Source organism: Podarcis bocagei (assembly GCF_964188305.1).
Source record: "Podarcis bocagei genome assembly, chromosome: 9".
Lineage (NCBI taxonomy): Eukaryota > Metazoa > Chordata > Lepidosauria > Squamata > Lacertidae > Podarcis > Podarcis bocagei.
Window position 1 is genome coordinate 42887657 of NC_138134.1, and position 26753 is coordinate 42914409.

The 26753-nt window shown below is 39.7% G+C and overlaps 1 protein-coding gene across 3 annotated transcripts in view; it reads right to left on the bottom strand.

The window, feature by feature from the left end:
- HHIP (hedgehog interacting protein) overlaps window positions 1–26753 on the bottom strand; it is a 71476-nt gene that overhangs the window by 22699 nt on the left and 22024 nt on the right. For all 3 annotated transcript variants that reach the window (XM_081208387.1, XM_081208386.1, XM_081208388.1), the window contains exon 4: window positions 26504–26705. In XM_081208387.1, the coding sequence (XP_081064513.1) occupies window positions 26504–26705 (202 nt within the window). The remainder of the gene's footprint in view (window positions 1–26503; window positions 26706–26753) is intronic.

Sequence of the window (26753 nt, forward strand, 5' to 3'; positions counted from 1 at the left end):
CTCCATTCTCACTGCATGAAAGCATCATTCTGTACGGGGGTCCATAGCGCAAACGATTTTATTATTTCAAAAAACAAAAATAGAAAATGCCCAAACATCTTTCTTTCATTATTTATGTATGCCACACAGATTAGTACTGTTATATGTTTAGCATCGGTTTCATGTACTGTGACAATACAAATGCCAGCAACAAAATGCAGCAAAAAACACACACAAAACCAAAAAAAACCCCAACCCCAAAAAGGGAGGGGTGGGAGGGAAAGGGAGGGGGATCTTTCAGAGCTTTGAAGTGCAGAATGCAAAAGAGCACCCTCCAAGCATACTAGCATAAATGTATTTTTGTACAGAAAATCTCTAATTAATAAGTATTGATACAAACAGAGATTCAAAAATACACTGAAAGGGGTATGATCAGAAAAGAATTTTCTGAACACAATGAATATTTCACACATAAGTTAAATATGCTATTGTTTATGAGGTGCTTCATAGGCCATCTCACTCTAGTTATTCCTGCAGCATGATATACTTAAGGTTGCAATCCTATACTCTCTTACCAAGGAGTAAGTTCCACTGAAGTCAATGGGGTTTACCTCTGAGTAGGCATGTATAGGCATGCACCATAATGATTGTTATCGGTGAGCTTATTCTTTCCTTTAGTGATCTTGATATATTGTTGTTCATTTTCTTTTTCTTCTTTGCTACTTGTACTTAAAAAATAATTTTGAAATGGAGTTCCTTAATATGACAAATCATCCATGATAAAATATGATACAATGTACTTCTGTATGTGGAGACTGTGCTTGTATACCAATATATTTATAATAGGACATGAAGACTTTGTATATTAATATTTTTACACTATTCTGTTTCAGGGTGCTTTTTCTTGTTTGCACACAGGACCAGAATGCAAGCTTTCATTCTGGCAAACAAAACTGTACAATCTGCATAACTTGAAATGCATTTTTATGTCCTTTAAAATAAATATGGGTTAACTTATAGATTGCAGGTTGTGAAATTCTATAATGATTTCAAGAAGAAAAGCTACAACATGAAAACATTATTTTCATTAATGGCACAATTACATCAGTTCTTTACTCTTGAATTGGAGCTAGACTCTTGCCTCAACTAGACCCATTTAAATCAATGGGCTGAAACATGCCTTATCCTCTGTCAGATTGTGACCTCTGAGGTGAAATTCTGTTATTATTGCTGACTTAGCAATATCAATACATTTCAGAGTTTCTGCAACTTTGGGTTGGATCCAGACTTGGCTATGCATAGAATATCCCCACTGAAATCAATGGGGCTAAAGTTTATAAAGACATAACTTAAATCCCACTGATAGCAGTGGGTCTACTTTAGGCATAACCAACTCCAATCTGTTATATGCAACTGGGTGCAAAAATGGACTTAAATGCAAAGTTAATGCAAAGTTAAGCTCCTTCAACTCCCATTGAAATCAAAGACATGGCTCAAAATCAAGAAAACCCATTAGGAACATGCAGGCCCTCCTTGCAAGTACCAGTGGGCCATGGAACCCCTTGTTTCCCCTTATGATTTCCCCCTCTTTATGTTCAATTAGATGCCACCATCAGAGACCATTGTTGGACTTCCACTGGGTTTGGGTTGCTGATTTGTTTTGTTTTTTAGTAATGTGGAGAGCTGCTTTCAGAAAGTCCCCACTGCATTCCCAGTATGGTTCTTTGGACCCCAGCAACAGTTAATTATATTGCATTTCAACGGCCTCATAAGTGCTCATTCAATTAGCAGCATCTAGGATGAAAGGTTTGGTAAACCATCCATCCTCTTTCTAAGTTCATAAACAAAAACAATCTGCAGCTGCTGCCAAGTTGCCATGATATGTTGATTTCAGTATCCTTACACAAAGTATAATGGAACACCAATTATCTGAACTGTGATTATCCTGAACCTAATATCTGAGGTCACTGCCGTGTATTCCATTTGAACTCATATTTGCACATTATGCTTATACAATACATGCATTTCATTCATTCCTTGTGTTCTCCAGCCCTGCCAATTTCCCCGAATGGCATCATGAAGAGCTGCTATAGTCTGAAGATCTAATTTGCATTAAAGTGCATTGATGCCCAGTTTAAACATTGGTTTAATGATGTTATAGCAACATGGGATAATGATGGCTATTTAATAAGCTAGCCACGACTGACCATTTAAGAACCTTTTGACGTTAGCTTTTCATAACACTACTGTTTGAAAAAATAGAAAAAAAATACTGCCAATACCCAGGTGAATGTTTGTAGCTTAACTTTTCTATAGTGAAAATAGCCACCTGCTATGAATGCAGTCTGCGTGTTCTCAACAGCCAATGCATAATTCAAATAGCTATGTTGAGAATATTTAAGCTGCAATTGCTTCATCATGTTCCCAACTCAAAATTCAACGTATATTTGCTATGCAATGGATAAGCATCTATTCTATGAATGTGACCTTTTGGGCCCACATCAAGCATGCTTCTTCACAACAAATTCAAGAGGAATTGGTTGTTGACACTCTGCAGCAAAGTTGCTTTTCAAGTGGTTGTGATCAAGTGGAAGAAGCTCAGTGTGCTGAGATTCACCCAGGGAGCCACTGTTTACATAACCGAGTGAGATCATCCGGAGGAGCACTGATAGTTATCACCCATGTTAAAGAACGCCAAATGAACTTAACCAAAAATCGACCACTTAGTGTCGCCAGTCCCATGCTGTGAGACACACTTCCAGCAGAGATTCAGCAGGCAACATCACTTTTGGCATTCAAGTGAACCTTGAAGATAGGCTTATGTAGCTGTTTGAAATTTTCTTGAGTAGCTAGTCATTTTAAGAATTGTTTTGTACTGCTTTTAATTTTTATTTAATGCTTTTAAATTGATGTACACTGCCCTGATATTTTATGAGATGGCAGTATATAAACACTCTTATATAAAATGAATGAATGAATGAAGCTGGAAGTCACTATGGCCCATAAAAAGTTGAAGCTGCCATGTCTTTTGGCACACATTGCTGCAGCATGAAAAATGCAGGTTGAGTTGCAAGTCTGGGATAAGAGCAACCTGGATGGATGTACAATGTACTTTTGTGGATAATGCTTTGTGGGATGCTACTCCAGAGGGTTCCTTGTCCTAATTTGGGGAGAGCGTTTTAGGGGCAAAGGGAGCTGTTGTTAGAAATGGGTGGGGAAAGAACTGAAAAATCTCTGACGCATGCTTGGAAATCGTATACAGAACTTTGCATCCTGGCCATTGTAAAGCCATCATATGGTCATATTTACCACTTATATGGATCCACTCGACCCATATTTTCAATAAACCTATTTGTGGCAGCCTCAACCCTGCCGTGTGGGGTCATCACCCTTGCAGATGACCTCAGTGCCTAGAGACAGACAGACAGGTTGTATATCCATAGTAGTGAGCAGAAGAGAAACAAGCACAGAGAGAAGAAACACCCTGGTGCATCTGCAGCAACACAACCAAATGCCTTCATCTGCCTTCATCTACTCCACACTACATCTGCCTGCAACACCTGTAAAATTTCCTGCAGCAGAAGTGTCATATCATGTTTTGTACAACCCAAAGTGTTTTTTCTGGGTACCACCGGTCCTAGCGTCAGGCTGTTCTATATATTTCTATGATCCAAGAGCAGGAAAACATGCCACAATGATTGCTCTCTTGTTGTTACACACCCTCATATTTTGATGCAGGCAGGCTGGCAGGAAGGAAGGAAGGAGATACTGAAATGGTTGGGAGATTTTACCAACCAAATATTACTAATGATGAGAATGCTTGGCTGGAGTAAGAAATACGTGGTTTCTGACTCCTTGTTTCCATAAAGATTATTTTATGGTCTGTAGCTAATATAGTGGTCATGCAGCTAAAGGCATTATCTTCGCATCATTAGAATGAAACATAACACTGGAAATCCCTGACTTCATTGCTTGAGGTTTCATTGGTATCTGAGATTTTATATTTCCCATTGTAAATCTAAATAAGAACTTGTGCTGACCTTTATTAGAGCAAACATTAAACAATTTAGTAAGATTACTACTATGAAAGGGAACTTTTAAAAATGTGTTTTGGACCACCAAGAAACAATCATAAATTTAAGGAAATATGAGGTTACGACCATGTGACTTCCCTTGCCGAGTTATGTAACAGATTGTTGTGACTTAAAGGTCATACTTTTTTTTTAAAGACACATTTTAAAGAGATTTATAAAATTTCTATTTATACAATGTTCATATCAACAATTTAAAAGGTATACGTTACTAGAATAACATATAAAGTTCAATTCCTATGACCCCCTTTACAAAATACAGAATACTGGGCCAATAGTAAATTATATAATCTAGAGCTCTATTAAACGCATATCTTTTAATGGACAAGCAAATGGTTCATAATGACCAAATTTTAGTTAATGCTGAGGAAATGCCAGTCTGCTTATATGCTAATTTTTAAAACTGAGAATTGATATCTTTACTTCATTTACAGCCTACCCTAAATGTAAAGTTGAGAGAGGGGAAAAATAGAATAATAACTGAAATTAGTTGCACCAGCCCAGCAAAAGCAATATCCATGGTTTGCCCTTCTGTATATCTATTTCTTACACATGCAGCTATGAAGAAAGGACTTGGAAGTACAACTAGGGCAGAACCACATAGGCTGGATCCATGGGGGTGGGCAGGGGCTTGGGCAAGCTGTCAGAACTCCAACTTGCTGCCTCCCAAGTTGTAATTCAGTAAGAAAACAACAACCCACCAATCCTCAGCCCCTAAATGTCAAGAGACTTCATTCATCTCCAACAGCACATCTTGTTTGTCCCTTGGCTTAGATCACATCCTGCTTTCCATGACAAATCATTTAACTGTATATCAAAATTGAGTTACATGAAAGCTAATGGCAAGAATAACAGAGCTAGTGCTATCAAATGTATGTTTTGTATAAACAATCTTCACAACAAAGATAAGAGGGACAGAATTTTTAAGGCTGCTTCTTCCCTTTATAACAATTTACAATCTAGGAATGAATGAGAGCAAGGGAGAGCGAGCATTAATAAAAGTCAGCCACCATTATGATGTCACTCTCCTAATTTCCTCTGAAATAAACTAGCAGGTACAAATAATATTTATAATAAGTGACATCATCAATGTATCTTTCCATTGCTCAGACCTTGTGTTATATATAGCAGTGTTTCCTGTTTGTTGTAAAGAACACCTTCTGGGTGGAATGGATTCCATTAACAAAAATCTGTCTTATGTTAAGCCATCTTTGTTAAAACATACGTACACACACCAGACCAGGAATGATACAGATACAATGTAGCAATTTATAAAAACTTAATCATGTGTTACAAATTAAAGACTCCATCCTGTGTTAAAGTAATCCATAGCTACATAAAGAAAACATAGTCCAGATAATATGAATAAAGCTCATTTCCTAGGAAATTCATCATCTCTAAACAAAAAAATTCCCATACACAATGCTTGATCACAATTATGGGACTAACTACAAAATACTGATGTAACCAAGCTTATCGGAGGTATGCTATGGTGTACAATCTTTAAAATTATTTTTTAGAATCTGATAGAGAAGAAGTCATGATTGTTTTTTTGAGAAAAGTCAAAGAGCCTGATTTTTGCAGAACTGTTGAATCTGTACTGAAAAATCAGTATGCAACATTTATGATGTCCATTCATAAACATCTGTTTCCAGAAAATCTTGGTCATTTCAAGTAACATTGTAGGATGATGCCCAGTTCCCCAGGGAATGTCCATTCATGTGATTTCATTCAGAGTTTAATGCCAGTGTGAGGTGAATGCTGGCAATTCAATGTGAACAAAACTAATATAATCTGTGGGAATCCATGATGTCTGCCCAGAAGAAAATGAGTGTCTGGACAGGCTCTCAAAAGTTTCATTAGTATGATTAAAATATACATGTGAATGAGAAATTTGCTTGTGGTTCATGTTTTTTTTTTAATCTGAGGCAGAATGCAACCCCAGTTTATATCAGCACCAACATTTGCCTGGGTGCTTCTGAATGTGATGACTAGGAAGCCTTCTTCAATTTCAGCTACAAAGAAGATCCAGAGACAGCTAATTCTCTTTACTAATAATGCCAGTGCTTTTTTCCTCTCTTTTTCTAAAAAAATGTTTAGAGGTCATTTTGACTCAAGAAAACCACCATTTTATAGTTCAAATTGGGGAATATAAATACAGTAAATGGACAAAAGTACAAAGATTCACAAAATGTTTAGGGGTATGTGTACCCCCGTGAACCCCCATAAAAAAGCACAGAAAAATGCCCAGGAGAAAAAGTACATTGCCTTCCCAAGGGACAAGAGTGACAAGAGCTAGCGTATATCCAGGCTATCTGTATCTGGGAGAAGATATGGCACTTGGAGACAGTCACCACATCACCCTAAATAAATGTTGACTTAGTATGAACTGCTCTCCCCAACTGAACAGAACAGACCTAGTGAGGATTAGACCACAGAGGAGGTCAGAGGAGGTGGGTGTGGCAGTAGTTTGGAGTGGACATTGAGAGCAGAAGACCAATAAGCTGGGACAAACATCAAAGGTATGGTGGCCAGAGATGGGTCCTTAAGGACACTGGACAGATCCATTCTTCAAGTCAGAGATGGCCAGTTCCCATTCAGATATTTTGGCTATTACAGAGGGCTCGTGTGGTGAAGTAGTTATACTGCCTGACTTAGCTTGGGAAGACCCTGGTTCAAATCTCTTCTTGTTCCCAGTGTTTACAATGCTTGAGGCTGGTTAGCATCACTTAGCTTAACCTAGGCTTGTTGTGAGGATAAATTTGGGGGGCAGGAATCATGTCCTATACTGGAAGCCCTCTTGGAAGTGGGCAGGATTAACAAGAACAGCAATTTTGCTTGATCACAAGGGAAACATGTTACAAAGTACTAAACTTGAAAAATAACTTAATTTTAATAAAGGGGAAAGGAAGGGGAATAACAGTTTCTATAAATACAAACAACAATAGCTACTTTTTAAAATAGTAGGTAATATATATATAAACAACTAACTTAATTGTAACCAGGGGACCATGTCTGAAACTGCCTAAGCATTCATTAAAAAGCAATATAATAACCTCCTCTGTTTATAACTGCAGAAATACTCCTTCACATTTCTTATGTTCTTAAAACTGATAAACCAAGGCGGGGGGGGGGGGCGGAAACTAAACTGGCTCCAAAGAATGACGAGTGGAAAGAAAATTAGTGCAGTTCCACAAATATATGACAAAAGGTTTACACAGTGCTCTAATTGGCAGGTTCTATAATAGTACTCTTGAGAGTCCCATGGGCTGCAAGAAGATCAAACCTCTCCATTCTTAAGGAAATCAGCCCTGAGTGCTCACTGGAAGGACAGATCCTGAAGCTGAGGCTCCAATACTTTGGCCACCTCATGAGAAGAGAAGACTCCCTGGAAAAGACCCTGATGTTGGGAAAGATGGAGGGCACAAGGAGAAGGGGACGACAGAGAATGAGATGCTTGGACAGTGTTCTCGAAGCTACCAGCATGAGTTTGACCAAACTGCGGGAGGCAGCGGAAGACAGGAGTGCCTGGCGTGCTCTGGTCCATGGAGTCACGAAGAGTCGGACACGACTAAACGACTAAACAACAACATAATAGTACTCACATTTCCACTGGTGCAAGAGATTACACAAGCGTAAGAATATCCTTTGAGATTCATTTAATTTGTTTCACACAGTGGGAAGCACTGCATCTATGAGTGGAACATACTTTCCACATGCAGAAGGGCACCTTTAGATATAACAGCACATGCAGATTATAGAAAATCGAATGTATGCCATAATGATTAAAGCAAACGATTTATTTATGTTATTTATTAAATTTCCATACTGCCATTCATTCGAGGGTCACAGGGCAGCCTACAATATAAAAACACAAAAATACATAACGCAGTAACAAACAAAAGCAATAACGTCTCCCATATATTGTTTAATGTTTTTATTTATTATATTAAACCATTCCATTGGCCAGAAAAACCAAAGGTTTTCTTCAGTCCCTTATGATTTATCTACATGCTGTCCTGATCTTCATTAAGTCATATGTATATGGGCATAATGAATGGTTATATGGCTGAAATCTGATAACAGTTGGGAAGTCTTCGCTAGGGATGAGGGAGAAATCCACTCCACTAAACTCAAGCATGGATTCCTTGCCTTGTGAGGCTTGGTCTCCTTCAAACAAGCACCAGTGTTTTTCACTGTTGTTTTTTTCTTAAAGAGGTCAGTGAACTTTATAACACCATTAATTAAATAAGGTCAGTTGTAACATTTGTTACATTTCATGTTAACTTCTCTGGGCGTCTGTCGCATTGGCACTTTGGTAAATCCAATAAATGAAATAATAAAAGAACAGCATTGTCTGATGCCTGAAGCAAACTGTATGACCGCTCAAAACTATTACATACTCAGAATAAGAGAAAATTAGACATAAAAATTAACCAAATGTTCATTTGTTGGACTGTGTTGATGGACTGCATCCAACCATAGTGAAGATTTCTTGAGGATTTCAGTATTACTGCTACTACTGCTATTATTACTATTAATACTGCTACTATTTGGCATAGCCCTATGGCTAAGCCCATTGATAGTTCTCACTTTCTTGTTGTTTAGTCGTTTAGTCGTGTCCGACTCTTCGTGACCCCATGAACCAGAGCATGCCAGGCACTCCTGTCTTCCACTGCCTCCCGCAGTTTGGTCAAACTCATGTTGGTTGCTTCACCTTACAACCTTAATGTTATAAGATTCAGGACAGATAAAATGCTTCTTCATGCAGTGCATAGTCAAACTATGGAACTTGCTGCCCCAGGAGGCAGTGATGGCCGTCAACTTGGATTGCTTTAAAAAAAGGATTAGACAAATTCATGGAGGAAAGGGCTATCAATGGCTACTAGACATGATGGCTATGCTCTACCTCCACAGCTACAGGCAATAATGCTTCTGAATACCAGTTGCTCATGTTCTGTTTGCTGGTTTCCCATTGGCATCTGGTTGGTCACCGTGAGAATGGGTTGCTGGGATAGATGGGCCACTGGCCTGATCCAGTAGGCTACTCTTATGCTCTTAACCCTAACTACATCCCACTGGTTGTGAGTATGTACCTCAGCTTGCTGTGCTCTAGCATGTACAGTGGTACCTCGGGTTAAGAACTTAATTCGTTCTGGAGGTCCATTCTTAACCTGAAACTGTTCTTAACCTGAGGTACCACTTTAGCTAATGGGGCCTCGTGCTGCCGCCACACGATTTCTGTTCTCATCCTGAAGCAAAGTTCTTAACCCAAGGTACTATTTCTGGGTTAGCGGAGTCTGTAAGCGTATGTAACCTGAAGCGTCCGTAACCCGAGGTACCACTGTATAATGTATAAAGACTGTGCTCTAGTCATTATACCAATTGTTAGTTATTTGACCCTTTCCCTTTTTTTAAATCCTCAAGTATTTAACTTTACTTTCAACATTGCAAGCTAGTTCAATGACAGTACGATACAGTGGTGCCTCGCAAGACGAAAAGAATCCATTCTGTGATTCTCTTCATCTAGCGGTTTTTTTGTCTTGCAAAGCAAGACCATTGATGGATTAGCGCTATTAGCGGCTTTTAGCGGCTTTTAGCGGCTTTTAGCGGCTTATCTGCTGATCAGATCAGCTGATAAGCGGCTTAGCGGCTTAGAAAAAGGGGGGGAGAAAAAAAACAGCAGGAACTCGCAAGACATTATCGTCTTGCGAAGCAAGCCCATAGGAAATTCGTTTTGCGAAGCACCTCCAAAACAGAAAACTCTTTCGTCTAGCGAGTTTTCCGTCTTGCGAGGCATTCGTCTTGCGGGGCACCACTGTATTGCTGTTACATTTTACAGTAAGTTTACAGCCTAATTATGAATTAAAATGGTTTTCCAGATACAATGTGTTCGGTCTTAATAATCTCATCCACCTTGCTGTAACACCTTTTTATTTTATTCACATTCCAGAAATTTTCATACTTGAGTGGGTATCTTTAAGCAGCCTCTGTTCTGATCATATAGATTTTAATTTCCTAACTTTCCCCTTTAGGCTATTTCTGGTTTCTGTGTTATTAAAAAAATGAAGTTTCCTGTGAAATTATTGGTTTATGTTATGATCCCCATGAGAGGATGCCAAGTTTAATTACATTATGGTCATTGCTACCAAGTGGCTGAACCACACATTTCCTGAATCCGACATGATTTTTGTCAAGAGCAATTTCTTTCCTTGAGTCTTCCAGAAGTAGCTTATGAGCAATATGTGTTTTTTTGCTGCACATATTCTCAGAAGGAAAACAATTTAGTGGATAAGACTAGTGGAAGAACACCACTTCCCCCATATTAACAAGCAGCTTAGGGTTGATTTATACAAGTATTAGCCCATGACACAAAGCAAATTCACAGCTGACCATGTACTGAAATAGTTAATGCCCCAAACTTGAATCTTCACATCCAGGAATTGGCCTTTTTATATATTTTTTTGCACCAACAAGCTTTACTCTTAAGCTTGATTGTTACTTTTACATTGTAGGTACCCTGCCCTGGAACCAATTGGTGAAGTGGGAGTTATAAATAGAATAAATAAATAATAGGCCAAAGTCCAATAACAGACATGGCCTCAGTTGGCTGAAAAGCATTCAAGAAGAGAGGCTGAAGAGGTAAGTGGCAGGTGTGGGACAGCAAATACTTAGTAAAGTTCAGATACTGGGAAACACAAGCTGTCCAGCTTTGTTACACTCTTCAAGGAGTATTACTATTTAACAGAGACTTCACCAGTTTTAAACTGCTTCTCAGGCTGCTTACTGGAAATGTAAATTCTTTGAAGAAAGCAGTATGGAACCTGTTTTCAGAGTTGGTTGTGGAATTCAAAAACTATTTATCTGATGGGAACCAGAGCTTTGCTATATGTACAATAGATCCCAGTTGCTAATCAAATAATTCTTTCTCTTTTCTGTGAATAGCCGTCCTTTTTTGTTTTTGTTTTTACAAAGAGAAGACTAAATGAATACATCAGAAGGAGGTTTATAGGTTTCTTCATAGTTAATGAATAAATGAGAAATGCAATACATGGATAAATAAAATTTGAATTGTTGCAATGTATGAAGTACAATTTAGTTTAGATAACTGTAAATGTTACTCCATTCAGGTGATATTACTGAATGTTTAGGCTCTGCATTGCAAATTCATTTAGCTGTATTCCTGCACATTTTTCCAAATTATTCACACATGAAGGATGTTTTATTTAAAAGAACTGATATTTACATCTGGTTGTGCATGTTGTAGTAGCTGAAAGGGGCATACAGTGAATCTGAAATACCAGGAGTCTTTTCTGTCATATGTACAGTACAGCCAAACTATAAAACTAACAAAATGTGGAGGAAAATACAGTTTGAACAAGTGTTATGGCCACAGTCTAGTGCCCATTCATTGAATGGGGCCACTCTAGTTGTGGAAAATGGAACACTTGGTGCTTTTATTGCTCCCTTAGCTGTTTGTGAAGAATAAATGCACTGACCAACATTTTGACCAAATATGGGTGAATGAGTAAATGTGTAGGTTCCTAGAATGAAGATTGCAGCTGAAGCACTCATCCCCCAGTACTGCTGTAGCTCCAGACAAACCAAAAGCTGTAATAAAAGTTTGCTCTTGGAGGAGAAAAACCATGAGCCCAGGTTCAGATATAATGCTAAGCCCAACAGTGGCGTAGCTCCAGGTTGTGAGGCAATAACAGGACTGGGGGCAGACTGCAACCATGATCTTCGCTCCATGAACCCACACATTTGCTTGCTTGTGCTAAGTCACAGTTTGGCTTAGTGTTTTGCTGAATCTCTTTGCTACCATTTCTTTATTCTTTTCTTGTTCTGACTCACTTAATGCCTTGGGATGATGAGCTGCTCTGATGTCAGAGTGGGCTTCTGATACTCTTGCAGGTAAGTCAGCAAGGCCTTCAAGGTTCTCTGCGACATCAAAGAGCCTTTTGCAGATCCCAGCTGTCATAGCCTTTGATTGCCACTGCTTTAATTTTTCTGAAGTCACAGAGGACTCTGCAAGCCTTGGGCCAGACAGAAGCAATAGAAAAACCACTAATTATGAATTTGGAGGATCATGGACAACTTTGAGCTAAATTATTTGGGGAATTCATGAATATACTTATGGTATGGGCTTTCAAATGATGCCATAGTTCTGATAAGTCCAGTAGTTCTAGTCTATCCTTTAACTAGACTCAGAGAGAAAATTCTGACTTGGTGTTAATAAGTTAGGATGTAATAGTTATCTATTTGCTCCGGGTCTATTTCATGCTTCTGCTTAAATACAAGAATTATAATTTTTTGTGGGGCCTGTTGAACATTGGAACCAAATCCTGCACTCTTTATCCAAATGGAAAATATGGATTACCTTTGCTACACAAACCATGGAAAATCTTAAGTATTCACTATATATAGAGAGAGAGAAAGAGAGAGAGAGAGAGAGAGAGAGAGAGAGAGAGAGAGAGAGAGAGGACTTAGTCACCATGAAAAGAAGTTGCATGAGTGGACTGCTTTGTAACAAAAGGTTAATGCTGCAAGCAGAAGTCTGTATATCCCATTTTTCCAGACATTTGACCTGGTCCTTGAATATGTTTGTCTACTGGTCATAATTTTGTGCTGTTCCATAGTAAGTTTGTTAACAATCTTTTATTATTTTGTGTAATCTCTTGGGTGGCTTGTATTTGAAGTTTAAGGCTTGTTTACACACACTTTAAAGAGCTTAAGTTTATGAGAAAACAGATGCTAAAGAATGATTGTAGCAACACTAACCCTCTCTCCAAATGCATATTGCAGATAAAGTTTAGGGGCAAAAAATGAACCATAGAAGCTAATCAAATTAGATTTCTCTGAATTTGAACAAATCTAGAAGATTTTTTTCCTTACCAGTCCTTTAAAAGTGTCCAAGGTTTAGTCTGTGTGCCTACCGGTAAACACTATCTGAAATTGGACAGGGAAGTTCAGAAGATTATGGCTGTATCCTGAAAAATGCTTCACATGCACACACTGTTAAAAATCATATTTCATATTTCACATCCTAATTGCTAAAGGGAAACCATGTATATGCCATTATTATTATTATTATTATTATTATTATTATTATTATTATTATTATTATTATTATTATTATTCTATTTTTTGCCAAAGAAGGAAGGAATACAGGAAGCCACCTCATACAGAGTCAGACTATTGGTGCATTTAACTCAGCACCTATGCTGTCTGGGAACAGCTCTCTGGGGTTTCAGAGAGGACTCAGCCCGTTGTGGAGATGCCACAGGCTGAATGGATCTGGGAACTTTTACATGCATGGCATGTGCTCAACCAATGAGCAGGGGAGAAAGAAGAAAAAGCATTTCAGAGAATTAAGTGCTGTCCTTTAACAACAAGGTCACTGATTTTCCTTGTAGCAAGGAGTCTTTAACAAAATCTAAATAGCACCTGTCACTGTACACATCACAGGCCTAGAAGTACAATCTTCATCCTTTGGAAGGAATAATCTGGTCTTGTAGACTGGCTTGAGTTGCAGTGATGTAAGCTGCAGTGCTCCAGCTGAAGCTCAAATATTATACTTGGGAAGCAGGATGGAAGTGGCTAGCTCCATCACACTTCTTAAAAAAGTATTTGGCTAATGTAACTGCTTTGCTTTGCTTTCCATTCCTCCAATGCAGCAAAAGGCCAAAGGATGCCACACAAGCTGAAGGAAGAGATACTCCATTCTGTCTTCCACTGTTGAATGGAAAGTGTATGCCACGGTGTGCCATGAAGAGAACATAATAAGAGCCTTGTTGGATCAGGCCATCTAGTTCTCACGGTGGCCAACCAGATGTCTATGGGAAGTCCATAAACAGGACCTGAGGTTTAGCAGTGGTACATGGAAAACCAATGGTATAAAGCACCAAAGGTAGCTCATGTGCCAATTTTTTATTTTTATATATTTAACACACTTGCATCCAGCTTTCTTCCACCATGGAAATCAAGACTGCAGACAGTTGGTCCCCAGATGGTCTTCCATCCAGACATTACCCACACCCAGAAATATGTTGCTTTGACAAGACAGTTGCATCATGTGCCTCCAGACAATGCTTTGGGACAGATTCTAAAACTCACCACATCCTATGAGTGACTACCTCAGGGCAGTGGTTCATAGCTTTTTCTGACTTAACTAAGGCTAGTCAAAATGATCAAGTGGGTGAGGGAATGCCTTAAAACTGACTGGAAATGGGCTCCTCTGTTGGTGAACCATTAACCACTGCTCATCACTCAGAACCTCTAATTTTAATCACACCGGCCACCTAAATGTGATTTGTGATATAATAAAAGTCCTAGGTTCTGAAAGGGGAGTGCACACACATGATCAGCTTTCCACATGGGACAACATTTGTTAAGTCAGATTTCATAAACAGGAGGAATTCCTTCTATCTGGCAATACAGTAGTATAAAGTATTTTGTTGATTGCACCTTCTAGTACTGACATACAAAAAGCACATCATAGCTCTTTTCAGATATTCCCTCTGTGTAATTATATTTCCATGGTGGTGGGGCAGCACTCTGCCCCTGCATCCTTTTCCAGACCCAGATCTTGCCTTCTTTTGAGGGGTGACATCTGGAAAAGATTGGGAATACTGCATGATGAGCATTCTCGGCCAGGAGGAGACCATATCCTTTCTAGATGATCTCTTCAATGAATGGTTTGGGAAGGGAGAGGAAAGGGATGTGAAAGGCACAATGGTGGAACAACCCCATTCTGCCCCTCCAAGTGATTACAACTACATGGAACAAATGCCTGACCTAATTCCTGTGTGACACACACTGGGGTATGATAGGCCATCTGGACCACCTTTAGTATGACCATGGTTTGGTTTTCATCCCTTTCCTAGGTTCTCCTCCACCTTTTTTCCAGATTTGCCATGATTTGCACATATTTGGATATTATTGTTGACTTCAGTGCCCCTTGTATCTCTTGCACAATATATATGTCAATGGAAGTATACTAGCTGTATCCTCGCTTTGTCAGGACTTGGGAATTGCTTAGAGCAATTGCTATTTGCTTCAGATGGTTGAAGCATAAAGCATACCATCACCACTGTGACTTTTGTGGGGCATAGCTGAAAACATGCCAGCTGAAAGCCCACCAAAGTGTACAACATGTACATCAAGAAGAAACATTTCCCTATGATTATATCAAGTACAAAGGCCCATACAAGGAAAAGCAAACACATCTGTGCTTAGCACTGTGATGGCTAGCACATTATAAATACCTAAGAAAGTAAATTCAGGGACATGATCTTCCTAGATTAGATAAACCTCTGTGTTGTCATAACAGACCTCCCTGATGCTAAAACTATGAAATGTCTGAAGTAATTTGATCACTGAATGTTGGTGCTTTACTTGAAGAAGAAAAACACCCACAGAAGTATAGTGCTCTTTTTCTGAATTTATCTACTTTATATATTATTTTATAACCTTGTCACATCATGTAGGCCAGCTCCTCATAAACATAACAAAAAACTTGACAAGCAGCTCTGGATTAGGCCAAAGGCATATCAAGTCCAATATTCTGTCTCCTGCAGTGGCTCCCAGATACCTCTTGAGAAGCTAACATGCCCTTGCCTTTCTTCCTTTTATGTCAAGGTCTCCCCCTTGGCTTTCAGAACTGCTGCTTTTATCTCAGGAAGAGCCCTGGTTCTTGCTTCCTGTTGAGAACATCAGTACAATAAAGCAGAGTTATTCAACCCTGGGATACCTAAGCTTGGGATACTTCCATACTATGGTAACATAACCAAAGCATTTATCTCTCTTCAGTTCACATCATTGGCTGATGCTGGGGTTGTGGGTGGGATACCGGAGAAATGTTTCTCACAATACGATCCTTGTCAAAAGAGGGGAAGCCTGGCTTGCCTTTTTGGGCAGGGATCCCACATTCACTGTCATGCCTAGTTCACACCACAGGTTATGGAAATGAAGTCCATAATATTGAACAGAATTCAAGCAGAAGTTCAGTAGAAATTTCTATCATAAGGAAGAAGAAGAAGAAGAAGAAGAGTTTGGATTTGATATCCCACTTTATCACTATCTCAAAGCGGCTAACATTCTCCTTTCCCTTCCTCCCCCACAACAAACACTCTGTGAGGTGAGTGGGGCTGAGTGACTTCAAAGAAGTGTGACTGGCCCAAGGTCACCCAGCAGCTGCATGTGGAGGAGCGGAGATGCGAACCCGGTTCACCAGATTACGAGTCTACCGCTCTTAACCACTACACCACACTGGCTCTCAAGGATTCAACTGACAACATGTTTACACCTTGTAAGAGGTCTGTGGCACAGATATACTTAGTTTTCTGATTGCCATTTGTGCATTGTGTGCTGCATAACACAGAGAGGCTTGGCACACTTAATCATATGTCAAAATATGGTTTGAATAACGTGAATAACACATACATAGAATGGAAGATGACAAGATCCTCAAGGATGTGCTTTACAAGGAGCTGGCTTCAGGCACTAGACCTGTTGGCAGACCAATTCTACATTACAAAGTTGTCTGCAAACGTGACATGAAGGCTGGCAATATTAACCCCACCATATGGGAAAACCCTTGCAAACAGGCGCAGTTCCTGGAGACAGACAGTCAGGTCGTATATCCACAGCAGTGACCAGAGGAGCAATGACCACTGGGAGGAGCGCACAGAGAAGAGACTCCATGGTGCAGCTATAGTTGCAAAACAGATGCCTTCATCTACCCTAGCTGTAACAAAACATGTCTCACCCGTATTGGTCTCTACAGCCACAGCAGGCACTGTGACTCTCCAACAGTGCGACTTTATCCCCAAAGGTGCACTCTCCCACTGTCTAGCATTTGTGCAGCTTTCAGGATGGGGCAGAGTGATGGTGAAAATAGAGCGGCATGGCTGTACTTCTGAAGGCAACACAGCGATTATGATAATATTTCAGTGTACACACCACCCTGTCCCCATCAAAGTAAGCTGCAACCTCCTGGTGTCAGGAAGGCACCCCCACCACAACATCTGCTACTGGAAAGGAGACAATGATATGGTCACTTGCCATGTAAGTATGTTCTGCTTCCAAGGTTACAGAACTGTGGCCTGCAATGTAACCACATAGTGGTCCCTTCTTGTGTGATATTTCCACTCTGGCATTATCAGCAGTGGCACCACACCACTCCTGTGACATAAAATGAATCCAGGAGATCAGACATACAGCAACACAGACAGAAAGCACAAATACATAACTGGATTCCTTCACCAACTCCTGATTGGCTGGCTTGGTGGGAGTAATTTGGCAACTATCCCCTGCTGGCTCTTTTTCCAGAACTTACTGCTGATTGAAATTATTTTAAAGGTGGATTGTGTTCCTTCTATTCTTACTGAGGCCTTTTGGTTAGTATCATTAAAAAAACCCCCTGCATTTCAGCTTCTGAATTTTATTTCAGTCTGAACAACTTCTATTTTAAATCAAAAACAAATGGGCAACCAGATCCCACAGATCATATAGCCACTTTTCCAAATTAAATATAATAGCCAATATTGGTTTAATGGCAATTTATTTATTTCCAAGTAGGAAAAATGTGAGTTTTAGCTGGGAAATTACACATGTGCTGTTGACGAAACAGCTTCAGCTTCTCCTTGGCATTTATTTATTTATTTATTTATTTATTTATTTATTTATTTCAACTATAGGAGAAGAACGCGACCACTTTAAAAGATTCTATGCAAACTAAGACCAGATTCATATGATATAAGGTAGAAATGATGAGCAGAAAGGTAAACCATCTGTCAGCAGGTTTCGCCTTTCAAAAATCATGTTATATCCTGCTAGAGCTCTGCCTGTGAATTAGGAGGAAAAGATTGGAGCTGGAAATGTAATAACTTATCACACAGTGTATAACTTAATCACACTAAGTAAGCTAGGGGTCTGACCCCTTCACATGTAACCTCAGAGATATGGGAGTTGATCATCATCCTTTGGTGGTATGTTCGGTGGGTATTAGTGAAGGGTGCAGCTGAGTAGTAAACCTGGCAGAATGTCCATGATTCAAACCCTGGCACCTTCAGGTAAGGCTTGGAATGTCCCCTTTCAAAACCCCGGAGAGCCACTGCCAGTCAACATGGACAGTACTGAGTTAGATGGACCAATGGACCGACTTGTTATAAGGCAGCTTCCAATGTTCCAGTGATATAGTTCCGCAAAATCTGGAGAGCTACAATTTCCCCCACTCGCACCTGTCCTGATATCTGAGGACATCAGCTGGGGTGGAAAAGGGCGTATTCTTTTAAGAGGCTTCAAAGAAACACACTGGGGAAATGGTATAGTGAGATATTTATGCCTCATGACCCTGATGTTTTGCTTTGATTTATTCAATTATAAGCCCGTTCTTCACTGATAGTCCCAAGGCATATTATATATAATAATATTTATTTATTCATTCATTCAATTTATAACCTGCCCTTCCTACCAGAGGAGCCCAGGGCGGCAAACACATCAATAGCATACCATTAAAAACATTCCCCAAACAGTTATATTCTAAAAACTCTCACATTCACTGTGTCAATAATTTTAGGGTTGCTAGCAACAGTTTATCCATTAAATTCCTGGGTAAACAGGATTGTTTTTAAATTCCTCCTGAAAGTCAACAATGAAGGAGACAGATGGGGGGAGGCCTGCCCACAAAAGGGGAACCATCACCGAGAAGGCCCTGCCATGTGTCAATGTCAACCAGGCAGCCTCCAGTAACTTAAGCATGAATTAAAACACCGAAAATGATATAAAACTGGATCCTAACCAATGTTATATCAAAGCTTTCATCAAAACTAGAATGGAAGCAGTAAAATCTAATGCACAGCTAGCATATCCTTAACACACAAAAAAATGAACTTCAAAATGCTTGCATAGAGAGGCATGTCTTCAGTTGCCTATGGAATGGCATCAGCACTGCTTGGCAGGGGGTTGGACTCGATGGCCCTTGTGGTCTCTTCCAACTCTATGATTCTATGATTCTATGATTCTATGATGCCAAATGTACCTCTGGTAGTAAGTCATTCCAGAGGTGGGGTGCTGCCACAGAGAAAGCCCTTTTTTTGCATTCACTCCCTGTACCTCAACTGTGGGTGGGATCATCAAGAAAGCCCCTCATAGAGATTTTAAGGCCAGGGCAGGTTGATATCAGAGGAGGTGCTCCTTCACATCATTTAGGCCCAAGTCATCTAGGGCTTTATAAGTTAACATCAACACCCTAAATTTGACTCATAAACTGATCAAGAATCAGTGTGGTTCCTGGAAAACTAGCATTATAGGGGCTCACCTCCTGATACCAGTTAGCATCCTGACCGCTGCATTCTGCACAAGTTGTAGCTTCCAAATTATCTTCAAGGGTCAATCCACACAGAGCCTGTTACAGCAATCCAGTTGCGAGGTTACCAGATCATAGGTAACTGTGGCTAGTCTTTCCTGTCTTTGTGCCTCCGTTGCTTGTACTGACTTTCGACAAAGGACCTCAGGATGTGGCTATTCTCTCTCTCTCTCTCTCTCTCTCTCTCTCTCTCTCTCTCTCTCTCTCACACACACACACACACACACACACACACACACACACAGCCAACCTCCTTTCTTTAATTACATTTTCTAAATAACATCTCATTTAGTTGGTTTTGAAAATTTCTAAATAGAATATTCCTTTGCTTACAACAAATGGCATACCAGAAGAAGACTTTTTAAACACTTTTTAAAATTGTTGAATGCTCTAAAATGAGTTGTACACATAGCAAAACTGAAACACAAATTATCTAGCACTGTGTGTGGGATGCAGCTCTAATTCATACACTGCATGGAAAAGAAGCTGGCAGTCTTCACCCTACTGCACACATCTCCATAATAGCAGGGTATAAGGCATACAATTTCAAGGAACACCCACAATGAAAACTATATTTTCCAAATAGAGCCTTGTTTTGGAACAAGTTCAGTTAATTGACACCATGGGATTCCTCTTGAGGAAACACAGAGCATTAAACCTACACATGTTCATGGAAAATGATAAAGTATCATCCTTATTTCTCATATAGGTTCTTCTAACCTAGGACACTGGGCCCAAAATCAACAAAGGCCATAATGTATTTAGTGTAAAACAGACTGCCTAAATATTACTGCAGTGTTCCACAACTGCAAGCAAAAGCTAATAGTTATCTAGTTCAGAGCTACAGGTCTCTATAGCACTTGGGTGCATTCCATATTTTTCATCTTATTCCAACAAAAATGGAAAAGGAAGGGAAGGATGCTGGAGTTCACGTGTTCATGTGTTGTCAGGAATGGAAATCAGTGAAGCAAAAATGATCAGTATTCATTCACATCATCTCTCTCTCCCTCCCTATATATATATAAGTCTGCAAATGGTGTGTAATTCATGGCTTTTAAAAACATTGTTTTGACATTTCCTTTACATTGAGATGAATGTAAGTTATGTAAATGGTTACGTAGTTTATGTAAGTTGCATAACTTACATTAAATAGCAGAGAGGAGAATGGCATAGTGTTTGGCAGAAACTAAACTACAGTGGAATGGAAACGGCGTTGATTGTGAAGAACACAGGTTGGGAAATCGCTGCCTTCCTACATCCGTGTTCAGAAAACACCAATCTCTATTTAATCCTTACAAAATGTCAACAACACATCCTTCTTTAGCAAACTATCAGCACGATCCATTTCCTTCTCTTTTAAGATCTAGTAACAGTGGTGCCACACCAGTGGGAGATATGGTTCATATGAAAGAAAAGAGAACATTCAAAACACTTTGTTCTGCTCCTCACCACAGTTCTGAAAGGGAGAGAATAAAAAAATGTTTCTCTCTCTAATGCAGTGTTGGATAGAAGACTCTCATCCTATCTCTGCCCTGCAGTGGGGGCCAAAAGGATTGGAATTTGCTCTGCTGTAACTCTGCCTGTTTGCTTGAATATTTGAATGTAAAGGGAACATTTTTTTTCTATTCAGGGCCACATTCTCTCAGGAGTAATTAGTCAGAGACTGCATGCAAGTGGTGAGCAGGGGCTAAAGTCAATGGTGGGAAGGGGCACTGCAGTTTTGTTTTCTTTCAGTCACCCTCTTTTCACTAGAGAGCCAGTGTGGTGTAGTGGTTAAGAGCGGTAGTCTCGTAATCTGGGGAACCGGGTTTGCGTCTCCGCTCCTCCACATGCAGCTGCTGGGTGACCTTGGGCCAGTCACACTTCTTTGAAGTCTCTCAGCCCCACTCACCTCACAGAGTGTTTGTTGTGGGGGAGGAAGGAAAAGGAGAATGTTAGCCGCTTTGAGACTCCTGAAGGGGAGTGAAAGGCGGGATATCAAATCCAAACTCTTCTTTCTCTCTCTGCTACTCCCTTCCCCCCCTGATTTTCCCTCCTAGCATCCTGCATGGAATCCAGGTTACCTGACCCACATATTGGGGTCCCCAAATAAAGGCATTTATGACCAGAATTTAGGGCAACTATTTTCCATTTATAGGGCCGCCATTCAACCGACTTGTGTTGCTTTCAGTGGTTTAAGCTTGCATAACTTCGTGCAAGATTGTGGCTACAAGGCTGTTCAGGCAAGGGTTCTCTTGCCAAGAGACTCTTTGTGATGTAAATCATAATATGGAAAGTGCTGGTGTCTAGATCTTCTTGTGAGGCAGAGAGAAGCACAGTAAAAATGTAGGAACAGCTTGGTTCACCTGTGTCTGACCTGAGGACATATCCCTTCAGATTCTACAAAGGCAAAAGGTTCTTAGCTCCCTCTGCATTTGGTGTACTAGAAATAAACAGCAGAAGCAGCCGCAAGAGCAAGTTAAAGAAAGCCAGATCTTGCAGAACAGGAATGGAGAACGTGTGGCCCTCAGGTTGATGAACTTCAACTCCCATCAGCCCCAGTAAGGACGGCCAATGACCAGGGGTTATCATCATCATCATCATCATCATCATCATCATCATCTTCATTTTTAAATTTATTACCCACCCTTCACCAGCAGGTCCCAGGGTGGGTTACAACAGTTTAAAATTCGTAATTAAAAATAGAACAGAGTGCAGTCAGGGTAATAGTTTGGGGTCCTGACACATCCCAGGTGTCAAAGGCTAGGTTGTTGTTTCTTTACAATCAAGAGGCACATATAATTTGTGAAATAAATAAAATAAAAATAAAAATGAGGATGTGTGTCTTCAGCATTTATTGAAAGCTGTATAGTGAAGAAGCCAGACATACAACTTAGAGCCTGCCATGGAGAATACGCTCTCCTGGGCCACCCCAATGAACCTCTGAGGGAGGTGGAAATGCCAAGAGGGCCCCCTCTGCTGATCAGAACAGCAGGAGGGTCTGTAGGGAAGGAGATGGTATTTCAGATATTTGGGGTCTAAATAATTTAGGACTTTAAACACTAGCATGATTGCTTTGAATTGGACCTGAAAGCAAACTGGCAGCCAATGCAGCTGTTGTATGAGAGTTGTAGTTCAGCAACATCTGGAGGGCTTGTCACTCTGTGTAGAAAGAGGGGTTTCTGAACCCCTTAACATAGAAATCATCTCTACAGTGACAATTTTGGTATATTAAATAGTGGCGTCACTGCACAAAAAAAAGAAATCAGCTTGAGATGCTGCCCCATTTCACAGCCAGTGCACAAGTATGTCTATAGACAAATATGTTGATGCTCTCACAAATGTTGTACAGTGGTACCTTCGGTTAAGTACTTAATTCGTCCCAGAGGTCCGTTCTTAACCTGAAACTGTTCTTAACCTGAAGCACCACTTTAGCTAATGGGGCCTCCTGCTGCCGCCACGCTGCTGGAGCACGATTTCTGTTCTCATCCTGAAGCAAAGTTCTTAACCCAAAGCACTATTTCTGGGTTAGTGGAGTCTGTAACCTGAAGCGTATGTAACCCGAGGTACCACTGTAATGTTCAATGCCAGAGATAGAGGGGAAACTGCTGCATAAAGTGTGAAATGCACCTTATTTATCTCTTTATTTTCTTCGTAGAAACTCCATAGAATCTATGAAAGCCTCAATAATGAATAGAAACTGTTTGAAGTTTGTTGCTTTGGAAAGGAGCGCATGCGCAAATGCCAGCACTTGTGAAAAAATCGGTTGGCAGGCAATCGACTTAAGAACTCAATATGCATAGCTGAAATACCTTTACGTTTATCTGTAATACACTGTGATTGTGGCAAACTGTGAACTTTCGAAATTATTCCTAAAGGAATTATAGAAGAATATTTTACTCCCTCCGCCCTGCAACAAAAAATATAGATGGAAACACTGAAGTATGTATAGTTGGCCTCGCTGAGGGATTTGGCTGCGGAAAGAAACAAAAAAGCAGATGTGGTTCGAGATTTAGGGAAACTTTCTATTAAAATTTAAGCCATTGTGACAAGCAAAAACAGTTCATAGCCTGGAGGGGAGCAGAAGGTGGCTGAGGTCAAGGAGTCTAGCTCATATATTCTTAAGAGCCTATCTTCAGTATCATTTCCCTGACATATGTTTTCTCTTTCACGGGGGTTCTTTCATTCTCTTCAGAGGCTTTGTGCTTTTATCATGTTGTTTTCATTAGATTTATTATTAAAACACTACTATCATTACTTAAACGGTTGATCTCAATACAATAGAACTTTGATACAATAGCTTTGTAAGTTTCAAAGGGACACGTTTTGTTCCATAGTCTGCTGCTCAAGCTGTCTAAAAGAAAAACAGGGGAAGTTTGTCTTATAGCAGCCTTTGCCAACCGGGTGCCCCTCCAGATGTTTTGGATTGCAACTCCCATAGCCGTGCTGGCTGGGGCTGATGATAATTGTAGACCAGAACAGCTGGAAGGCACCGGGTTGGCAAATACTGTCTTATAAGATCTGCAAAAGGACTATGTTATGACTCTATACCCTCATATAATTAAGTTACCAAAACAGTATCTTGTTATTACTGTATTATTATAATTATTAAATTTGCATACCGCCCCTCTGCCAAAGATCACAGGGCAGTTCACAACATAAAAATACAAAATGAGAACACAAAATATGTAATAAAACAGAAGGAAACCAATAACCCCCTTCCCACTAACACGTTTAAAAGACCATAGAATGTTAATCTCTTAGAAATCATTTAGACATTTCCTGAAAACTGTTATTCAGACAATGTGTCATGCTTTAAAAATATGTTATTGCTAGATGCACAATTGAAATTTATTCTGTGGGCACTTCGGTATTATGGGTCAATCAATTTCCTAATGGACAATTAGCACAGTCCTATACATGTCTACTCAGAAGTAAGTCCCACTGAGGTCAATGCTGCTGGCTCCTAAGCAGGTGTGTGCCATACGGATGGAGAACCTGTAGCCCTCCAGATGTTGTTGGACTCCAGATTCCATCATGCTTGACCACTTGGCCATGCTGGTTGGTGCTGATGGAAAATGAAGTCCAATAACAACGGGAGGAGCACAGGCTCCCCCATCCTTGCAGACTAAAATACATTGAGAGCATTTTTCAGAGGTTCTCACATGCATGGTAACTGCACACCCATTTCAAGAAATTTCCTTGAAATAACTTTGCCCACCATATCCCTAAACTGCCCAAATCCACTATGAACTGCCATGATTTTTATTTATTTTTTTGGAATCTGTGTGAAAATTACTGAAATGAAAAAGCAGGCAAAAGTAGTGCACATGGTAGTCGGAAAGTCATTTCTCCCTAAAGTAGCTTTCACTACTTTCAAACTCCCAAACTTCTTTGGAAAAAGGTGGACAATCAGACCATGGGAGGTACTTTAAGGGATACAAGGAAAATATGCATACATGTTTTTGAATTGCAGAGTAATTCTTATTCACTCAGAAGTATGAGTTCAACAAGACTCCTAAGTAAGTGTTAGAGATGCAGCCTATGTTTTCCCCATGAATGTTATACTGTAGTTGGAATTGTAATCAGCATGTAATTTTCATTCATTATAAGTGCCAGCGTCAAGAACATGCTCAACTCTCACCTGTTCGGTCTAGTGACAACAGTTCAACAGCACCATCCTATGTGTGCCTACTCAGAAATAATGAAACATACTTCCAAGTTAAGTATCCATAGGATTGCAACCTGAAATGATTTTGATATATTATGTGTGTTTCTGCCCTTGTGTGTTTTTTTTAAAAAAATATGATTTTATTGTTGTTATTTTTTATGTTAGTCACTTTGGTTATTTCTTATGAGGCAAGTTAATACATACGGAAAATGGGACAGATTAATACCAGCTATGAAATGTGTCAATATCCCTCACTGCCCAGAAAGACAGACCAACTGGATTTTTTTTAATAGAAAAGAGACATTTTCATTAGGTCATATGTAGTATGCATTGCTACAAAATTTGAATTGTACATAGCTAGATAATCACAGAAGATGAGAACAGATTCTTCTTCAGTAATGTAATTTTCTATAACACAAAATTAAATGCCATTTTGTGTTTAAAGCAGTAATGAAATAAGGGAAACTTGCACCTCAAATGAGCAAAACAAAAAGGAGAACAGCTTCTGGTGTTCAATGATGCAATACTTTTTATTTTAACTTGCTGCATTTAGGAGCAAAACACATTTCAGGAGGTTGAAAAGCTTGCAAGTTACTTAAAATCCAATCAATTCAAGAAGAAGGAGAAGAGAGCATAGTTGCATCTTATCATGCACCAAAAAGGCCAAGGAAGAGCCATCCTCTCAAGCAGCTGATGCAGTGAGAGCTCCCCCTTCTGTATTCAACAACGAGAATGGCTAGCCACATTAGGTGTCAAGAAACAAATACCGTAGCTAAAGGATCAAAACTGTTTCCACAGAAATCAGCTATAAAGAACCACATTCTTGAGTGGAATAATTTGTGGCCTGGATTCAAATTATTTCACTGTAATCATAATATTATGCACACAATTATGTGATAAAGAACAAATATTTAAATAGAAAGGTTTAAGTTATAGGTGTCAATGGAGCCGAGCATTTTACTATATGAAGCCTTATACTAAATCATGCCTTTTCCTCTGGCTGGTGGCAGCATTCTAAGCATTCAGGGACAGGGATTTCTCCAACCCTGCCACATGAGCTTCTTTGGTAACTGGCAGTGCTGAAGACTGAACTCAGAACCGTAGACATACAAAGCATATGCCCTACCACTGTAACTATATTGCTGTTGAGCCTATTGAATTAGCTGGCCAGTATAAGTCTAAATGAATGAATCTTAAGCATAATGAATGTTCATTGGGTTGGAACTATGAAGAGAAAGAGGAGAGATGTTTTATTAAGAGATCAATTAGCTGGCAGTCTCCTTTTAAAATATTTGCATACTCTTTTATCTTTTAAAACCAAAGGTGACAAAAGTTGAAGCTGTAGAAAAAGTAATGTAGTGAGTATATCAAAAAGCAAATAGGCAGGCAATGGTAAATACAAAGAATTCTAACCTTTATTCCACTTTGAACAAGCTTGTGTATGTCCAGAAATGGCTCCTTGATTAAATCCCCTTCAGGTGTGAAAATCTTTACATATCCCTCTTTCTCCAGGATGAACAGGCGCTGTGATCCATCTCCACAATGTGTTGCTCCAACAGGCTGCCTCAGGCCACTTGCAACCTCATGGATGCAAAAGCAGTTGTGTTTATGCTTCCTTAAAAAAAGTAATAAAACACCATTTTTGTTATACCTATAGATTACT